The 17,215-nt window shown below is 32.8% G+C and overlaps 1 protein-coding gene across 1 annotated transcript in view; it reads right to left on the bottom strand.

The window, feature by feature from the left end:
• ADAMTS20 (ADAM metallopeptidase with thrombospondin type 1 motif 20) overlaps positions 1-17,215 on the bottom strand; it is a 191,628-nt gene that overhangs the window by 65,568 nt on the left and 108,845 nt on the right. The window contains exons 25-28 of the mRNA XM_008063856.1: positions 16,370-16,534; positions 15,974-16,264; positions 15,073-15,234; positions 13,595-13,771 (exon numbers count right to left, since the gene is read on the bottom strand). Coding sequence (XP_008062047.1) covers positions 13,595-13,771; positions 15,073-15,234; positions 15,974-16,264; positions 16,370-16,534 — 795 coding nt within the window. The remainder of the gene's footprint in view (positions 1-13,594; positions 13,772-15,072; positions 15,235-15,973; positions 16,265-16,369; positions 16,535-17,215) is intronic.

Raw genomic sequence — 17,215 nt, 5'->3', positions numbered from 1 at the left:
ATTTTCTTAAGCAACATACATATATTAAGACTATATTCAAAGCTACAATAGATGATATTTGGTTTTATTAATGGAAATTATTGTGAAACTGGAGCACTGTCGCCAGAGTTGTGGTCTAGAGCTCTGGATCTACCCTGCTGTCAAGGACGCTGTAAATTACTTCATGAAGTCATGAAATGCATGCTTCCAATTGACTTGTGTCATAAAGTTGGGAGGATTTATTAAAACCTTGGATATGAGAATTAAGATGAAAAAGATATAAATTTGGGCTATGGGGGGAAGTTCTATACTTTGGCTTAATAGTATTATTTACTACTAAGACTAAATAAAATCTAATAATAGCATTAAATACTATGCATATGCTTATATTAATACAAAATAGTATAAGAAAACTGGGTGACTACTAAAAACTGAAATCTGATGCAATATTGATTACATCGGGTGCAGGGTTAATAACAAGGGTAGCAACATTCTTCACAGTTACATCCTATACAGTTAGGCCACTTTTGATAATGAATAAAATTCTGCATGATACATTTTGAAGGGTTCATAACAACGGAGATTGAGGTGATTAAATAATTAAACAAAATGGATATACTTAACTAGGAAAACAGAAGGCAGAGAAAACAACTGTCTTCAAATATTTGCCCTGTGAAGGAGAAATTTGATTGATTCTTACTTAATGGTGCAGAAAGAACTGAAAGCAAATGTTTCATATATATTTTTAGTTAAAAAATGAGGAATAGCATTTGTATAGCTTTTCTAAAAAGAAGTGGGTTATGTTGTATTATAATATGGTCTCCAACTTTAGAAACTTTCACCACAATTGAAGCTATGTGAACTATAACTTAAAAAAAAAAAGCCTTTAAATAACTTATGCTTTGTGTAGAAAAAGGCAATTGGAGGTCTCTCCCAATTTTAAAGACATACAAAATAAAAGAGAAAGAAGACAATGTTTTAGAAATATTTCTTGAAGCATAATAGCTTAATTATTTAGATTTATATAATATTTGAGTTTATGGAATTATATTGCATTATTTTATTTATTCAAATGAGAAAAGTGCAAATTTTGCATACCTGAATTATGGAGCATCCTTTGATAGAAAGGGGATTTGCCTTCTTTTAGTCTTAAAAATTATCAAATAAGTGACGGCGTTTTATATTGCCTTTCTTACCATGACATCATGTGTCTGAATAAAATCCTAAAGTTATTTAGAGCTTTAAATTTTAATTTGTGATAAAATGATTTCCAAAAAAGATTCTGTTTTTTGTTATTATTACTGTAAGTTAAACATCTTTCCAACTAATGTCTCTTTAAAAACTTTTCTAAAAAGTTTTTAAAATTCAGTTGCTTTAGCATTTTTATTTAAAAGTTGCATTTTTACAAAGTTGAAATGTATATATACAACAAAGACCTTTTAAATATGCAATCTATTGCAACTGAATGGGGCAGAGTTGAATGATCTTTAGTTCTACAAAAATAACATGGAAAGGAAAGCTGCATGCTATAGATCTCTTTCTTCAAGATTTTTGCTGTTTTGTTCTGACTCTATGGGGTGCCCTGTGGATCAGCAGAGATAAGAAAGGCCTCTGGCTTTATCTAAGATTGAGACCTTGCCAATTTTAGCAGAGAAATGCTGCCCAGGAGACATGATCCCATTTGAGCCACTACCCAGGAACCAGTAGCTCCTTGACATGGAAGAATTGTTCAAAAGTGAAGGAGGTTTCATGTTGATTTATCTTCCCTATTTCTAGATGTGAAAATTCTCCTAAGGCCCACAACTAAACAGTAAAAGTTTTCCCTCAGATGGAACGATGATGACTCTCTCTAGTTGGCAGAATATAAAATAATTTTTTATTAGTGTGGCAGCAAAAATTTTCTTTTACTCTTATAGCCTCCTACAAAGATCATAGCCACAGTTGACACGTTATCAATTACACAATATAATTTGGATGTTTTAATCATCACACTATATTTAATGACACTCAAACGGAATGATTAATCATTAATGGCCCAAAATATCTTCTATTTATTGACTATTTTATTTGGGTTTGTTTATAATGGACAAAGTTTACTATAATATATGCAAGTTTTCCTAAATATATGTTTATACCCAGAAAAAAAATTATGATCTCAAAATGATTTTAAAAATAGAAATGGTTTTACTGTGGGTAAGTCTTTTTCTGACAATTTTAATGATTTTACCAACTCTGACTACTTTCTATAGTAGTGTATGTATGTAGTTATCAATATTTTAGAACTTATTTAAAGTATTTCTTGCTATTAATAAATATCCCACAGAAATAAATATTTGGCTAAAACATCATTTGATAGTCATCTATTTAAATGTTTTAATAGTATATACTTCATGATTTAACATCTCAAAGTGATTTTACAAAACTTGTAATCTTTGCTATACACACAAGTCATCAGTTCTCTGAGCAGAACAGTCTGCTGTTCCCTCTGTATTTACCCACTTTAATCCTCTCAACATCTCTGATCTATCTACTTAATGAGAAGTAGAAATTCCTTTACTGTTGCTGCTTCTCAGTAGCTATGGCTGAGATTGACAGTAAGATACTGAAATGAAGAGGTGATATCCTTCAATACATATATCTAACAAAGTACTCATATCTAGATAAAAAAGTAATTCCTAGAAATAAATAAGTTAATGTAAAAAAATACAACAGAAAGATGAACAAAGAACTTCAATAGGTACTCCACAAAATAGGGTATCCCTGTGGGAATAAACACATGTAAAGGTATTCAACTAAGCCATCAGAGAAATGCAAATTAAAACCACAAAGAAATATCACTGCACATTCCCTAGAATTACTAAAAATTAAAAGTCTGATAATATCAAGTGTTGACAAGGTTGTGGGACAACCAGAATTCTCATACAGTCATTTTAGAAAACTGTCTGATAGTATTTACTAAAACAAAACATATGGATACCCTATGATCCTGCAGTCCAGCTCCTGGGTACATATCCAACAGACATGTATGCACACGTTCCTACCAAAGACGTGTGAGAAATGTTCATCACAGCATTGTTTTACAAAATTAAAAATAATCCCAAATGTTTGTCAACTGGAGGGTATATATTAATACAAATCATATCCATTCATGCAGTCACAGAAATTACATATTTGTACAACACAGTACAAGACTGCAATGAGAAGCAAAAATACTGACATGAATGAATCTTGAACACAGTATTGGGACTCTCACAAGCAAATTATCTAAGTTCCATTAATATAAAGTGCAAAAGCAGGCAAACTGACCTATTTGATGTCAGAAAAGAAGTTAGTTTTGGAGGGGATAGTAACTGCAAGGGGGCACGTGGAAAAATTTCCATGGTGCTGATGTTCTTGGTTTGGATGCTGTCAACATTGGTGTGTTCACTTTGGAAAATTCATGGAACTGTACCATTATGAAATGAAGTTTTGCTGGATGTCTTTCTATAAAAGTTTAAAGAAAAATCTGAACTTCAGTCCAAATTGATTTCTAGTATATTCTTACCCTAGAGTATAACGTGCTTAAGTAAATCTTGTTCCAGATTGATTGACGTATTTTTAACTCCTTGAAGGGAACATGTACTTATTTGATAAGTGATAATGATAAATAAAATGCATTGAAGCTTTATGTGATATATCCTATGCTGACCATTTTTTATATTGTATCATTATATCAAAAAAAGCTCTTTAGGTAGTTATTATTTTCAATTTAAGGAAATGAAATCTTAGAAATGCTAAGTGACTTGCCAAGGATCACTTAGTAAAGTAGGGGTCTTTACTCTCAACTGAAACCCAGGACTTCTAATACCACTGCTCTTATTTTTACCTGTAAGTTCCTGGATAGATTTAATATTTAATATTTTAGCACGCTGAAGAATAATATCTTCTCAAACTTTTTTCACAAATGGAAGTTTACATTTCTCTTAGTAAAGTCAAGATTATATTCTCTAATGTGGACTATCAAATATAAAATCTTGCCCTGTACCATCAAATGGGTCCCTCACATGGTAGCTTGCAATCCCAGTGGTCTCAATTAACTTCTTCATTCACTGCCCAAACTTTTGCTCTCTTTCAATCCTAACTTCACTGATGCAAAAATTACCCATTATTTTCTCAACTTCCCATTATTTTCTCAACTTTCGCATCCTCTTGACAAGTTGTTTTCTGGTACACCTTTTCCTCCCATCTTCAGATGCCATCCCACCTTTGGAAAAAGGACAGTCCCATCAATGGGTCTGCCACTGGCTTCCATTCCTCTATTCCACACCTAAAGACATTTGAATGTTAGAAGCGAGTAGCCCATAAATATCTGACGAATAACAAATTGAATCATTCCTAAATCATCATCCTCAGCTTTTAGAAGATTCTCCTCCTGGCTTCTCATCTTGTCTTTTTCACTTTGCTTATATTTTATGATGAAAATTAACCAATTTTCTTCCTAAAACACAGTTCTGATCTCCATTCCCCCCCCCAAAGTTTTTCTATATCTATAGGATTTAAAAAATTTTTTTTATTCTTAATGATGTTCCTCATGGGTCACCCTTCGTATGGTCCTACCTCATATTTCTAACTTTATGCATGCCCTTGTCTCTCATAAACCAATCTACAAACTGGTTTGTCATCACAAACAAGTCAAATTGAACTTTTTTCTGGTCTCTATGATCTGCTCCAGACAATCTCTTATCTGATACCTACTTTACCACTTAAATCCTATCTTCCATCGAGGCTTAGACCCATGTCTTCTCCTCCAGAAAGCTTTTTAAGTTTCTCTAATTGGATGCATGTTTTCTGACTTTCCATGATATTCTTTCCTTATTAGTTATTTGCATGTATATTTAATTTCTCCTGGGTGGTTAGGTATATGGGACAGTATGCCATTCTTCTTTTTTAGTTTCCCATGTTTTTTAACCCAGTGCCTGATATATATGGAAACCCAAAGATCTTGAGTGGATTGATGGATAGATTTTTGGCAGCTCAGTGGCCACCATTCACTTCATTAAAAACCTCCTGAGTTTCGGGGTCACAATTGCAAAAATCCAAAAGACCAATGAGATCAAAAAGAACTTAGAGCTGTCTTAGAGGATCACTCTCAAGCTGGATCACAACTGGTACAAAAGAATTTGCTGCATGTTTTGCTAAGGGACCTACCAAAAAACACTACAATATTTTATTTAATTCTTACAAATATATGCATATCATATGATGTATAAGAAACTTTTAATACATCAAAGGCCATAATATAATATAATGTGATACCAAAGTACCTTCCCAGATGCTACTACTACTAGACTTAGGAATTAGATAAATTAGTGTGTAAATTTGAGTACAATCTTCAGAGTAGTAAAGCACACCCAGCAGTCAATGGTATCTATGAAAACAAATTACATAATTCCAATCTTGATTCCTGAATTCATGAGGTTTGAGAGGTGATATTGAATGCGTATCCCTCAAAGGTATCTAAGTCGTGGTTTTCAAAAGTATATATGGATCAGAGGTGGCAAGGTGACTCACAAGAGTGTCAAAAATATTTTTAAAGGCTGGGTGCAGTGGCTGAAGCCTGTAATCCCAGCACTTTGGGAGGCCAAGGTGAGGGAACTGCCTTAGCCCAAGGGTTCGAGACCAGCCCGGGCAACTTGGCGAGACCTCATCTCTATAATAAATCAAAAAATTAGTGGGGTGCAATAGTACATGCCTATAGTTCTGGCTACTTGGAAGACTGAGGCGGAAGGATCAATGGAGTCCAGCAGGTCAATGCTGGGGTGGCCATGAGCATGCCCCTGCATTCTAGCCTGGGCGATAGTGTGAGACTCTGACTCAAAAACAAAACTCTCTCTCTATAAACATCTATTCGTATTTGTTTTATCTAAAATTATAGGAAAGCAAGATTTTCTATATGGGGCTATATGTAAGTCTGACATACAACACAGATATCAGGTTCCCAGACAGAAGGATACCATTACTCGCCGTGTAATTTCAGTGTACCCACTGTGGTTGTCACATGCCCATTTAGGAAGAATATAGATTATATGATATGTATAAACTCATACTCCTTTGTAATGACATGAGTGTCATGAGAAACTGCTGCTGCTGGTTGTGGTGGTGATTGGTTTTCATATTAGTTTTAAGCATACAGAGTTTTGCTAGTTATATTCAAACTCATAAAAAATGAATGGGCTCATAAAGACAAATTACTAATTTTTCTATCACAAAAAAGAGGCTTGTTCAAAATTCACTGATTTTTTTTTTTCTGTGATACTCGGTATCCTTTGACATAAAGACGACATTTAACATTAGATGAGAAAACAACTACTTTTAGAAACTCCTGGTACTCTCTCTCTCTGAAAAGAGAACATTTTGAAATGTTTGGAAATATTTCTTGTGTTATGTGATTTTGTCAAGGGTATATACTTAAAACTTTGTAGCAAAATTTTCAGAAATTTGCCAATTGTATATTTTTAAAATGTTGAAGCAATGCTTTCTAATCTGCTTAAATGGCTTCCAAAAATATCAATGTTCCATTAATTTTTTTTTTTTTTTGAATTGGAGTCTCACTCTGTAGCCCAGACTGGAGTGCAGTGGCCGCTCCCGGCCACCGCAGCCTCGACCTGCTGGGCTCCGGCGATCCTTCCGCCTCAGCCTTCCAAGTAGCTGGAACTACAGGCGTGTGCTACCACACCCGCCTAATTTTTGATTTATTGTAGAGATGAGATCTCACCAAGTTGCCCAGGCGGTCTCGAACCCACGGGCTCAGGCAGTTCACTCCCTCAGTCTCTCAAGGCACGGGAATATAGGCTGAGCCACCGAGCCCGGCTAGGTTTTAAAGCTGTTCGTTAAGATATAAAAATATAGCTCCTTTTAGCACTTCAAGGATTAAATGACATCATGAAAAGTAGAAATTTGTGTAGCAGTTTTCAATTTTTTTCAACAATTGATATACCAGATTTAAAACCAGTTACTGGTATATAACACGAGCATCCCGTGATAAACGTTGCTTTTTGGAGGTATTTTGTGAGGTAATTTTTTCAGCTATGGAAGCTATTGAAACCACATGAAATAAATCATATTTTTGAACTGCTAAAAGAGTTTTAAAACAAGAATTTTAGGACTAATTAAACATGTCCTACCACTTTTAAAACACGAGGTGTTATAACAGCTCATTGAAAGAAAAGTTTGTTAGTTTTACAAAATAAAAATTATATGTAATATCAAATATTCAACTGAAAATTTATATTTGTATATGTTTTATAAATCACACAGTTTATGTATACAACATACAGATATATACATTAAGAGCACATACTCGTGTTTACTGAGAAAGATATACATGATCAAAAAATTAGAAATCAATTGTCTTAAAAATGGCAAGGAATAAACATAAAAATATTAATGTCTGAGTATTGTGGTTATGTAAAACTAAAATAAGATTTTCCCAAACTGATGAAACTTGACATAAATGCTCTACAACAAAAACTTAGGATATCTAAATGCACTAATACTAACAACGCTTACCTATAAACAGTCGCAACATACTGCACGTAGATATTGTAGAACACTGAGAACAATTTCTTCTAGAAACATCTGAATCTGTTTCTAGAGATTCTTAAACATTCTGAAACATTATGTTTGGAAATATAGAATTGTCCTAGAATCATGGGCATTTTTCACTTTCTTTAACATGATATACAAAGAAAAATATATGGCCTATCATCATTTCATGTTGAGATTTTTAAGGTTATTTTATACTTTGCTAGCATTATAACATATGCACACACTGTCTCTTATTTTTTCAACATTAATTAGAGTATCTACTTAATTTCTCCTAGGCCATACATTCCAAAATTGCAGGGCCAAATTGTAACTTCAAAATTATCTTCAGAGCATTATAACTGGGACACACTATAAATCCATTCACATTCTCCCTTTTGGTGACATATGAAATCCAAATGTGTAGAGAAGGTACTTGATGCAATTATGCAAAAAATGGAACTCTTTCTATAATAAGTAAGGACTTAGGATACCACTCATCTCTTGTCAGATTATGATGGAATATCCTATTCATGTAGGCTTTTTAGAAGGAACTATTGGTAGATTTATTTTAAGTACAATCCTCGTTACCAATTCTTGGATTATTCCAACATATTAAACCTTAAATATTATGGGTCTTCAATATTATAAATCGCATAGTTGCTACTGAAACAGGATAGGAATCCCACCCTGCATTCTGATTATCTGTTTATTTAGTACATTCATTACTAAACTTCAAACTCCTTATACCCAGGGATTATGCCTGATTTATTTCTAGAGACTAGCACAATGCCTACTATGTAGTAGATATGCATGATTTGGGGGAGAATCAATAAATGCATTTTAAGAAGATATAGTAAGCATAATAAATGAAGACATTCTAATTACTTAATGTTTAATTGATAAAACTATTTAAAAAATAAATTTAAAAATAGATTTTCAACCTATTTACTATGTTTACAAGGGGAGACCCCAAAAACCCTGGAATTAGCTTTTTGGAGAGTGGGCTTCCTCCATTAGGTAAGTGTCCTAGGAACCCTTTGGCATCAGTGTACCAGCTAGTGTTGTTGTTAGAGGCAGCATTTGGCTTCAGTAAATTTTTTTTGCGGGGAGGAGGAGATTCTTTCAACGTGTTTGTCCTTGTGTGATGGGTGATTACGAGTACACCTATCCACACCGTGTAGTGCAGCATTTTTTGAACAAAAATGAATTGACCCCCATGTCCCACCCTCAGTGTTTCACCAAAGGGAAATGTTTTGCTGATGTGGAAGAGGTGAAACAAAAAACAGCAGAAGTACTAAAAGATATCAAAATCGACAAGTTCAAAAATTGTTCTGAGCAGTGGAAAAAGCATCTCAATAGGTGCATTGTATCCAACAGAGTATATTGAAGGTGACTAGAGTTCAAACATGTAAGAATAAATGCACAATTTTTATAAATAAAATCCGGGTTTTGTGGGGGGTTCCCTTCCATATGTGTCTTTTCCAAATTTAAGAAAATATCTAATTACCATAAATGTTTTTACTTAATACATTACTTCACAAAGTCAAAATAAAGAACTGAAAATCGCTTGAAACCATTTCCCCACACATCACCTTGTTCCCACTGCTGCTGACCTTGGGAGCAATGAAGGCAGAATCCAGGTCTTCCTGAGTACATTTCCCCTGGGCGGGAGCTAAAGTGGAAGGAACAGCCCAGCCCCTCTGCTCAGACCCTCCGTGTTCTTTTAACAAACTGATAAACTTCAGAATTACTTGGTCTGTGCTGTTACCACATGCTTATTTCTGATAGTGCTTCTAACTTTTGTATTTCATTATGGTGTATAAGAGATTTTGAATGTATATATATATTTTTTGCACAGTGCTACAGAAGGGCATTTAAAAAAAAATGAAACAGAGTGAAAGCACCAACGTAAGAAAGGTTCAAGAAGCAAGCTTTCATTTAAAAAAAAATTCTTATTTTTTTGTGAGAAAAAAATAATCTTTAATAGAAAAAATATATATATTCACTTTACTTTTGTTGGAAAATCATCAACCCCAGAACACACTGAAATATACATTATTTATTTACCAAATATAATTTCATTCTATGTAGGGAATAAAAACGTTCCAGGAAAAGAAATCACTTCTTAAATAAAATTTAGTGAGAAAAAGTAAATTGATCATATAAATTTACTTAAAGAACATTTGCTAGTTCAGTTAGGTTATATATAATGTCCCTTGCTATATGTAAAAGACAAAAGTAAAATTATTACTTACCTTTTAAAGACTACTTTGGTCATAAGTACATTTATTTTTAACTTTCTAGATAAATGTTTAAATAATTTTTATTCAATTTTTATAATGTATGTAAAATATACAAATTGTCTAGTATTTAAAAATTGCTAGTTAAACAACAAATCTTATACTTTTAAATCCCAGTGTTAGTTTCTAACAGGAATATATCTAAAAATAGCAGTAGCTAATACATATACTAAGTAAAATTATGAAGAAACACACTATTCAACAATTAAATGTTTAATAAAAGAAATTAACAGTTTGTTATTTAAGAGAAATTCACCAAAAGAAAGGAGACTTTCCTTACAATACAAGATCTGTTCAGTGACTTAAAACATTTTTAGGAGCCGGGCTCGGTGGCTCAGCTGTAATCCCACGCCTTTGGGAGGCTGAGGTGAGTGGATTGCCTGAGCCCGCGGGTTCGACACCCGCCTGGGCAGGGAGACCTCATCTCTACAATAAATCAAAAATTCAGCCGGGCGTGATAGCGCATGCCTGTAATTCCGGCTACTTGGAAGGCTGAGGCGGAAGGATCGCCGGAGCCCAGCAGGTCGAGGCTGCGGTGGCCGGGAGCGGCCACTGCACTCCAGTCTGGGCGACAGAGTGAGACTCCAACTCAAAAAAAAGCCAAAAACCAAAACAAACAGTTTTAGGCACTGATCCTAGAAGTAAAAATGCAACATATATATGAAGTATGCAAAGCACGAAGCCACAGTACATGTCATTAATAAACAAGGGTTAAAATACAATCATTTCACATTGATTAATCACAAAAATGCAGTCATTAAATTAGCAGACATAGGTTAAGATTTATTTATTCCTTTTGTTATACAGCACAAGATTTTCTACAACACAAAGAACATTTAATGTATTCTTACAACTTTCTATAATATTTTAAATGACTTTGCACTTCATATTTTTACTATTCTTTAAAACAAAAAAAGTTTCTGAGTCTTCGCGTCATTAATTCATACATATATACATACACATACACATACACACACACGCCCACACACACTCTCTTAATTTTCTAATTTAGTGAACAGGATCTACGGAAGTTAAAGTTATCCATGAAAGAATGTTAACCTGAAATGTTGATAAGAGGTATTCTGAAATTGGCTAATTATGCACCAACACTGAAAGAGGTAAAAGGTTACATCTGGTTTTGACAACAAAACTTCAGATCCCATAAGCCCTTTTTATATAAAAGACTAATTTGACAAATAAATATTCCTTATAGAATAAAAGAAATGCAGACACTCTAATGAAACATATGTACATTATACATACAAAAAAGTAAATAAATAAGTTTGTAAAAATTCTGATGTAAACATTTATTGTGATTTTAAAAACTTTATCATCTTTAATTTATCCAAAAAATTACAGTTTTTCACTAGTGCAAAGACTGAATTATTCAATAAGCTCCTTTCGGGATAGACGTGTAGTTAACATGAAGAATTGTGTACTTCTCTCTTATTAATTTGTAATGTAGCTATTGTTTTTTTGGTAATTTTTTTGTGAGGTTGAAAAAGTCATCTATGCACAGAACTTTAATGAACATTCAGATTTTTCATTTGTGACATAATTTACATACAAAAAATAGCATAACAAATATATTGGAATACAGTATTAGATACATTCCAACAAAATATATAAACATTAGATGAATACCATAGTGGATATGTAGAGAAGGTTAATAAACCATAAAATCTTGTAAAATATCAAAGGATCAAAAATATCTAAACTGACCCAAAAGGAATTATTAATAATTTTAATATTCTATCACTTTAAGTAAATTTTTATGTTAAACTCAAAAAGCATTATAGTGTTTATTAAATAGAACAGGAGTTACCAAGCTTTTCTCAGAAAGTCATATAGTAAATATTTCAGGCTTTGTGGGTCATGCAGTTTCTGTTGTAACTAATCAACTTGGCTGTTGTAGTACAAAGCAGTCATAGATAACACATAAACAAAAAGGTATGACTGTGTTCTAATAAAACTACCTTACACAAATAGGCAGTGAACCAGATTTGGTCCATGGACCATAGTTTGCTGACCTCTGAAATAGAAAAATCTGACTCAAAACCACTTAATTTTAATTGCATCAACATCCAGTACAAAGCAGGAAACATGAGTAAATATTTACTGCTTTGTGAATTAAAGTCAGGAATGAGTAAAGAAAATAAACCTTTGTGCTCAGAAACAAATGTCATTACAATTCAATCTCTAATTAGTTATTAGTATTCTGCTTTCCCAATCGGGGCAAAATTCCAAGATTGTAATCCATAGCCTCATTAAGAATTAGGCTTGCAAACTAAAACCAATAAAATGAAAGAAGATGCAACAGAGATATAGTAATTAGAAAGTGAATTTCTAATATAAGATGACTAATAAAAACAATACCTTTGTGGTAAGTTCTTATAGTATTTCAAATCTCCCCCAGTGGACTGTTAACTCCATAGGGATAAGAAATAGTTTTAATTATTTCTGTAACACAGTGCCTAGGATATAGCTGATGGTCAGTAAACATTTATTAAATAAATATGTGAATGCTTTCTAAGGCAAATTATGTTTTTTGTTAGTTCCCACAGAGTGATAGTCCTCTGAAGTAGTAATATTACTTTACGATCCTCTAATAAAGTTAAAATGTTCTGTTGTTTTATATTATCAGTCACACTATGACTATAAAGATGAATTTTGTCTTGAATCTAAACTTGACCTACTATTCAAATAGCATGATTTGAAACTTGAGTTTATATCTCACTGTTAGAATTGGACCTAGACAAAACAAAACAAGTACAGTCACAAAGGATTGGTTATAAAACTGCATTTACAACTATTTTTTTCAAATAAAGAAATGTTTATACATTTAATTATAAATAGATTAAAAACTCAAATCAATTTTTCACCTAACAGAAACATATTGGTTGTTTATGATTTGAAAGATCAATGGTAACCAATATGCTAACTTCAACATAGTTATATATTAATTATTCTTTAAAAACTGGATAGTTGAAGAATACTAGAGAACCATTTATAAACAAAATTTATGAGGTTTTCTATGGAACCAAAAAAACCAAACCAAAACAAAAAATTTAAATATTCCCAAACCACAATAACTCCACACAGTGGAAGAAATGCAATATAAATTATTATACAAATCATACTTTTTATGAATGTATGTAAAAAACTGTAAACAATTAATTTACTCTATGTAAGTAAATTTCTCTATCTTTTCTTTAATAATTTTCACATTTCCAAACAAATAATAAGTTTAACAATGACCAAAAAAAAAAAAAATTTCACGGAATGTTATTTGGTTTTTGGATCAGTTATTGGACATTGACAGACAAAAGCCACATATAATTATATGCTCAAACAAGACACAGCCTTATTTTGCCATTGTTACAAGCACAATGTTAACAATATGTACAAATGCAAGTAGTAAAACAATCCTGATTAAGTGAGGGCAAGCCAAAAATGTAATGGATAAAAATATTTCCATTAAAATAGTGTTATGGTTCAAAATTCACACATTAAAAAATAAATACATATAAAACTATTACATATATATTACAGTACTGGAAATTGAATGGATTCCTCTTCCAAACTTTTAAATTTAAAAGCACAAGCCAAGATGGCCAACGTTCTGCTTTAAAAAAAAACCCAAATCAGGGAAGACAAATTGTGTATATCCCACAATTTATAAAGGGAGAAAATTAAAGTAAAAGGGTCAAAGTAAAACAAAACAAATAAGAATAAAAATACTCTCATACCGACTTCCATGGTCCCCGATGCCATGATACATCATCAGGGCAAGCATGCACATGACACTGTACTACACTAGGTGGCTTGTTTAAGGTTTCACAGTTGTGCTCTTGTGACATTTGGCCGTTGGGAAATTGACATATTACAAATCTTGATTTTATTCCTCCTCCACATGTTTGTGTACACTAAAAACAAGAATAGGAAAAAAAATTTAAACTATGTGGCTTTAAAGAGAATATTATATTGCTTTATTCAATGTTTAAACATAGTAATGCTAGAGGTAAAGTTTTTAGTTTCTTCATAATTTTTAACATTTCTCCCATGGCAAAAAAAAAAAAAAAAAATCAAAGTTTTAATTCCATTATATAAAAAATAGACAAGATTTTGAGTATTAGTACCATAGGATATTTGAGTAAAACATCAACGGTTTATAAGATATTGCTGGCAGGTTAAGCCAGAAACAAAATTGATTTACCTAATAGGAATTAATTACACAATGCATGATATCAAATGAATAGCTTATTATGTAGCCATGAAAACTAATAAGGTAGGTGTAATTTGATAAACTTGAAAAGATGTTTAAGATATATTACATAAAAATAGGTAGCAAAGCAGCATGTATATTATCCTATTTCTAAAACCCATAGAACAAAAGTCTAACAGAAAATATACCAAAATGCTAAAAGTTCTTATCTCTTTCTAGTTTTTCATATAATTTGGTGTTCCAAAATGAGCACATGGTAAACACAGAAATAAAAAAGTTACTTTAATTTTGGAAAATAGTAAAAGCGCATTTTAAAAAATGTACTTGATGTTTATTAGTGCCTGGTCAGAAATAGACCTTTAAACAATGATTCCCAAATTCCTGAAGAAATTATATGCTAAAAATCATGCAGCAAAATTATCTGGCTCATTAAACTGGGTGAGTTATTTTCTTTATCTAAAACTACTATAAATATTTGCTTCAAATTCTTTCTCATTCTAAGTTATGGGGGGGCGGGGGGGATTAGTATTCCAAGTGACCATTTAAAAAGTTCTATTTCCAGAGTGTAGAGAATGCCAGTGCATGAAAAAAGAGCTCAATAAGTGACAACTATCTGGCTTAAAGAAAAAGATTCACCAAATGAAGGACTTAATACAGGATAAAACATGATTTATATTTCAACCTAGTTTTCTATTTTTATACCAACCTAATTATCTAAGAAATTAAAATAATAAACTCACTTTAAAAAATATAACAGTAGTTCACAGACATATTGCCTAGCATATCATGTTCTGTTAAAAAATCTGGAATAAATATTTTAATAATGAATAGTGACTAAAACCATCTACTAAAGGAACATGGTTTTATCCTCTCAATTTAAAAAATCTTTTTCTATATAGTAGTGAAATGAGACTCTACAACAGTATTGAACATTATAAAATGCTTTACTTTCAGCCCTCAGAAATATAATAATCTCACTAGCTTGGAAATATTCTGACTTACTTCTCCCCAGCTTCCATAGTTCCACTGTGGACAGGGTCCTGGATCACAATGCTTTGACTCTGGGGGTTTGGAGGCTGCATCACAATAACTGGCACTTTGTCCATTTTCATCCTGGCAGACCACAACCCTACGCTGAAGACCTCCAGCACAACTGCTAGAACACTGACAAGGATAAAGCACAGAAACACACACAAACTGCAGATTCCACATCAAGAATTCACATGATGAAAAAAAAAAATCAATATTTGACTCAAAGTCAAACTCTACATTAAAATCTCCGTCATAGGAATCACAATTTGAATGGAGAAAATCTGGGCTTCATTAGAATTTGTTGATTAAGAGGTGAAGCTTTCAAGCTTACATTAGGAAATAATTTTTATCCTCATCATACGTGTTAAATAAAAATAAATTAAAATTTTAAGGTCTCACTAAGAAGAAATAAAAAACAAAAGACTGTTAAATTACTCAACTTTGACATTGGTGTTTTTCTTTATTTTGTATCATTAATCTCATATAAAATATGAATTATAATTGTATGTCTGATAGTTTATCATGATTTTATATCAGCTTATTGCATCGCTAACATAATGATTTTTGGTTTTGGATTTTTTTTTCACCAACATTTATAGTCTTACCTCTTGAAGAGTTTTCTTTTGTTTTTATTAAAATGAATTCTAATCAGATTGTTTTAAAGTGCATTCCTTTGTATTCATAATATCACATTAGTATATAATTCAATAAGAACGCCAGGACTTGTAATCTGCATCAAAAATGCTAATCCTTTTAAGATTTAAACTATTGACATTCAAATAAGTTTAGCATTTAATGTTATATATATCTGTTAAAAGGATATAATATAACAAAATTATATAATTAATGTAACTCAATAAAGATGACTTACTGATCCCCATGGTCCTGTTCTCCACTGATTTCTGTTGACTGATGGATGGGCCCCCTGATTTTGATCATCTTCAGGTTTGTGAGTTAAGGGGAAATTCCTGCTTGGATAATGGCTTGGCTGCTCAGAGGAAGTAGGAAAGTGGCTGTATGTGGGTGGGCAGGCTGCCAGGTTACATTCTTTTTCTATCACAGGTCGAACTTCAGGGTTACAGTAATTCTCATCAATTGGCTGATGATAGTTGATACATAAAACTTGTCGAGTTGTTTTTCCAAAGCCACAGGAAACTGAACACTGGTGAAAAATTGAGTCAACATTTACAATGCGATATACAATATTACATGAAATATCAACTATATTTAGTTTTTCATTTCCCTGCTTTCTTATAAGAATACTTACAGGTGACCAATTTCCTGCTTGCCATTCTCCACAAGGGCTAAAACAGACAGATACTTCAGCAGGTCGGGGTAAGTGGGCACAATATGATTCGTCTGCTATTCCATCATGAGCGTCACGACAGCTTACATAGCGGGCCTGATTACCTCTTCCACAAGACACAGAGCACTTAAAAAAAATCAATTTACACCACGGTGTTATACAGTACTGCCCCCATGTTCCTTACACCAAACTGTTACCCACATTTCTAAAACATTAAGTTTCTTGAGAAAATATAAATTAAAAATACTATCACCTTGCAGCACTTCTGAGTCAAATAAAGATGGGTTAGTGAATATCTCAATAGTTTAAGTCCTACATTTCACAAATATTTTTATACAATAAGTGAGTTATATGCAAATATAATGATTTTAAATAATGCTTAGTTATTTGCTAAAATTAAAGATACTGAAAACACATGAAGTAAAAGAATCTTCAGATTTCCATAAAATAACTTTGAAAGAACTAATAGAGTAGATGTGATTCCATAATTAAAATATTCAAAAGAATATGTGAAGTTTAAAAACACATGTTCAAGCCAGGCTCGGTGGCTCAGCCTGTAATCCCGCGCCTTTGGGAGGCTGAGGTGAGTGAATTGCCTGAGCCCGCGGGTTCGAGACCCGCCTGGGCAGTGAGACCTCATCTCTACAATAAATCAAAAAATCAGCTGGGTGTGGTGGTGCATGCCTGTAATTCCGGCTACTAGGAAGGCTGAGGCGGAAGGATCGCTGGAGCCCAGCAGGCCGAGGCTGCGGTGGCCGGGAGCGGCCACTGCACTCCAGTCTGGACGACAGAGTGAGACTCCAACGA

The sequence above is a fragment of the Carlito syrichta genome, unplaced genomic scaffold (assembly GCF_000164805.1).
Source record: "Carlito syrichta isolate Samal-C Ts95f unplaced genomic scaffold, Tarsius_syrichta-2.0.1 Scaffold307107, whole genome shotgun sequence".
NCBI lineage: Eukaryota > Metazoa > Chordata > Mammalia > Primates > Tarsiidae > Carlito > Carlito syrichta.
The sequence above is the reverse complement of the archived record's forward strand: the minus strand, read 5'-3'. Positions and strand labels throughout refer to the sequence as shown.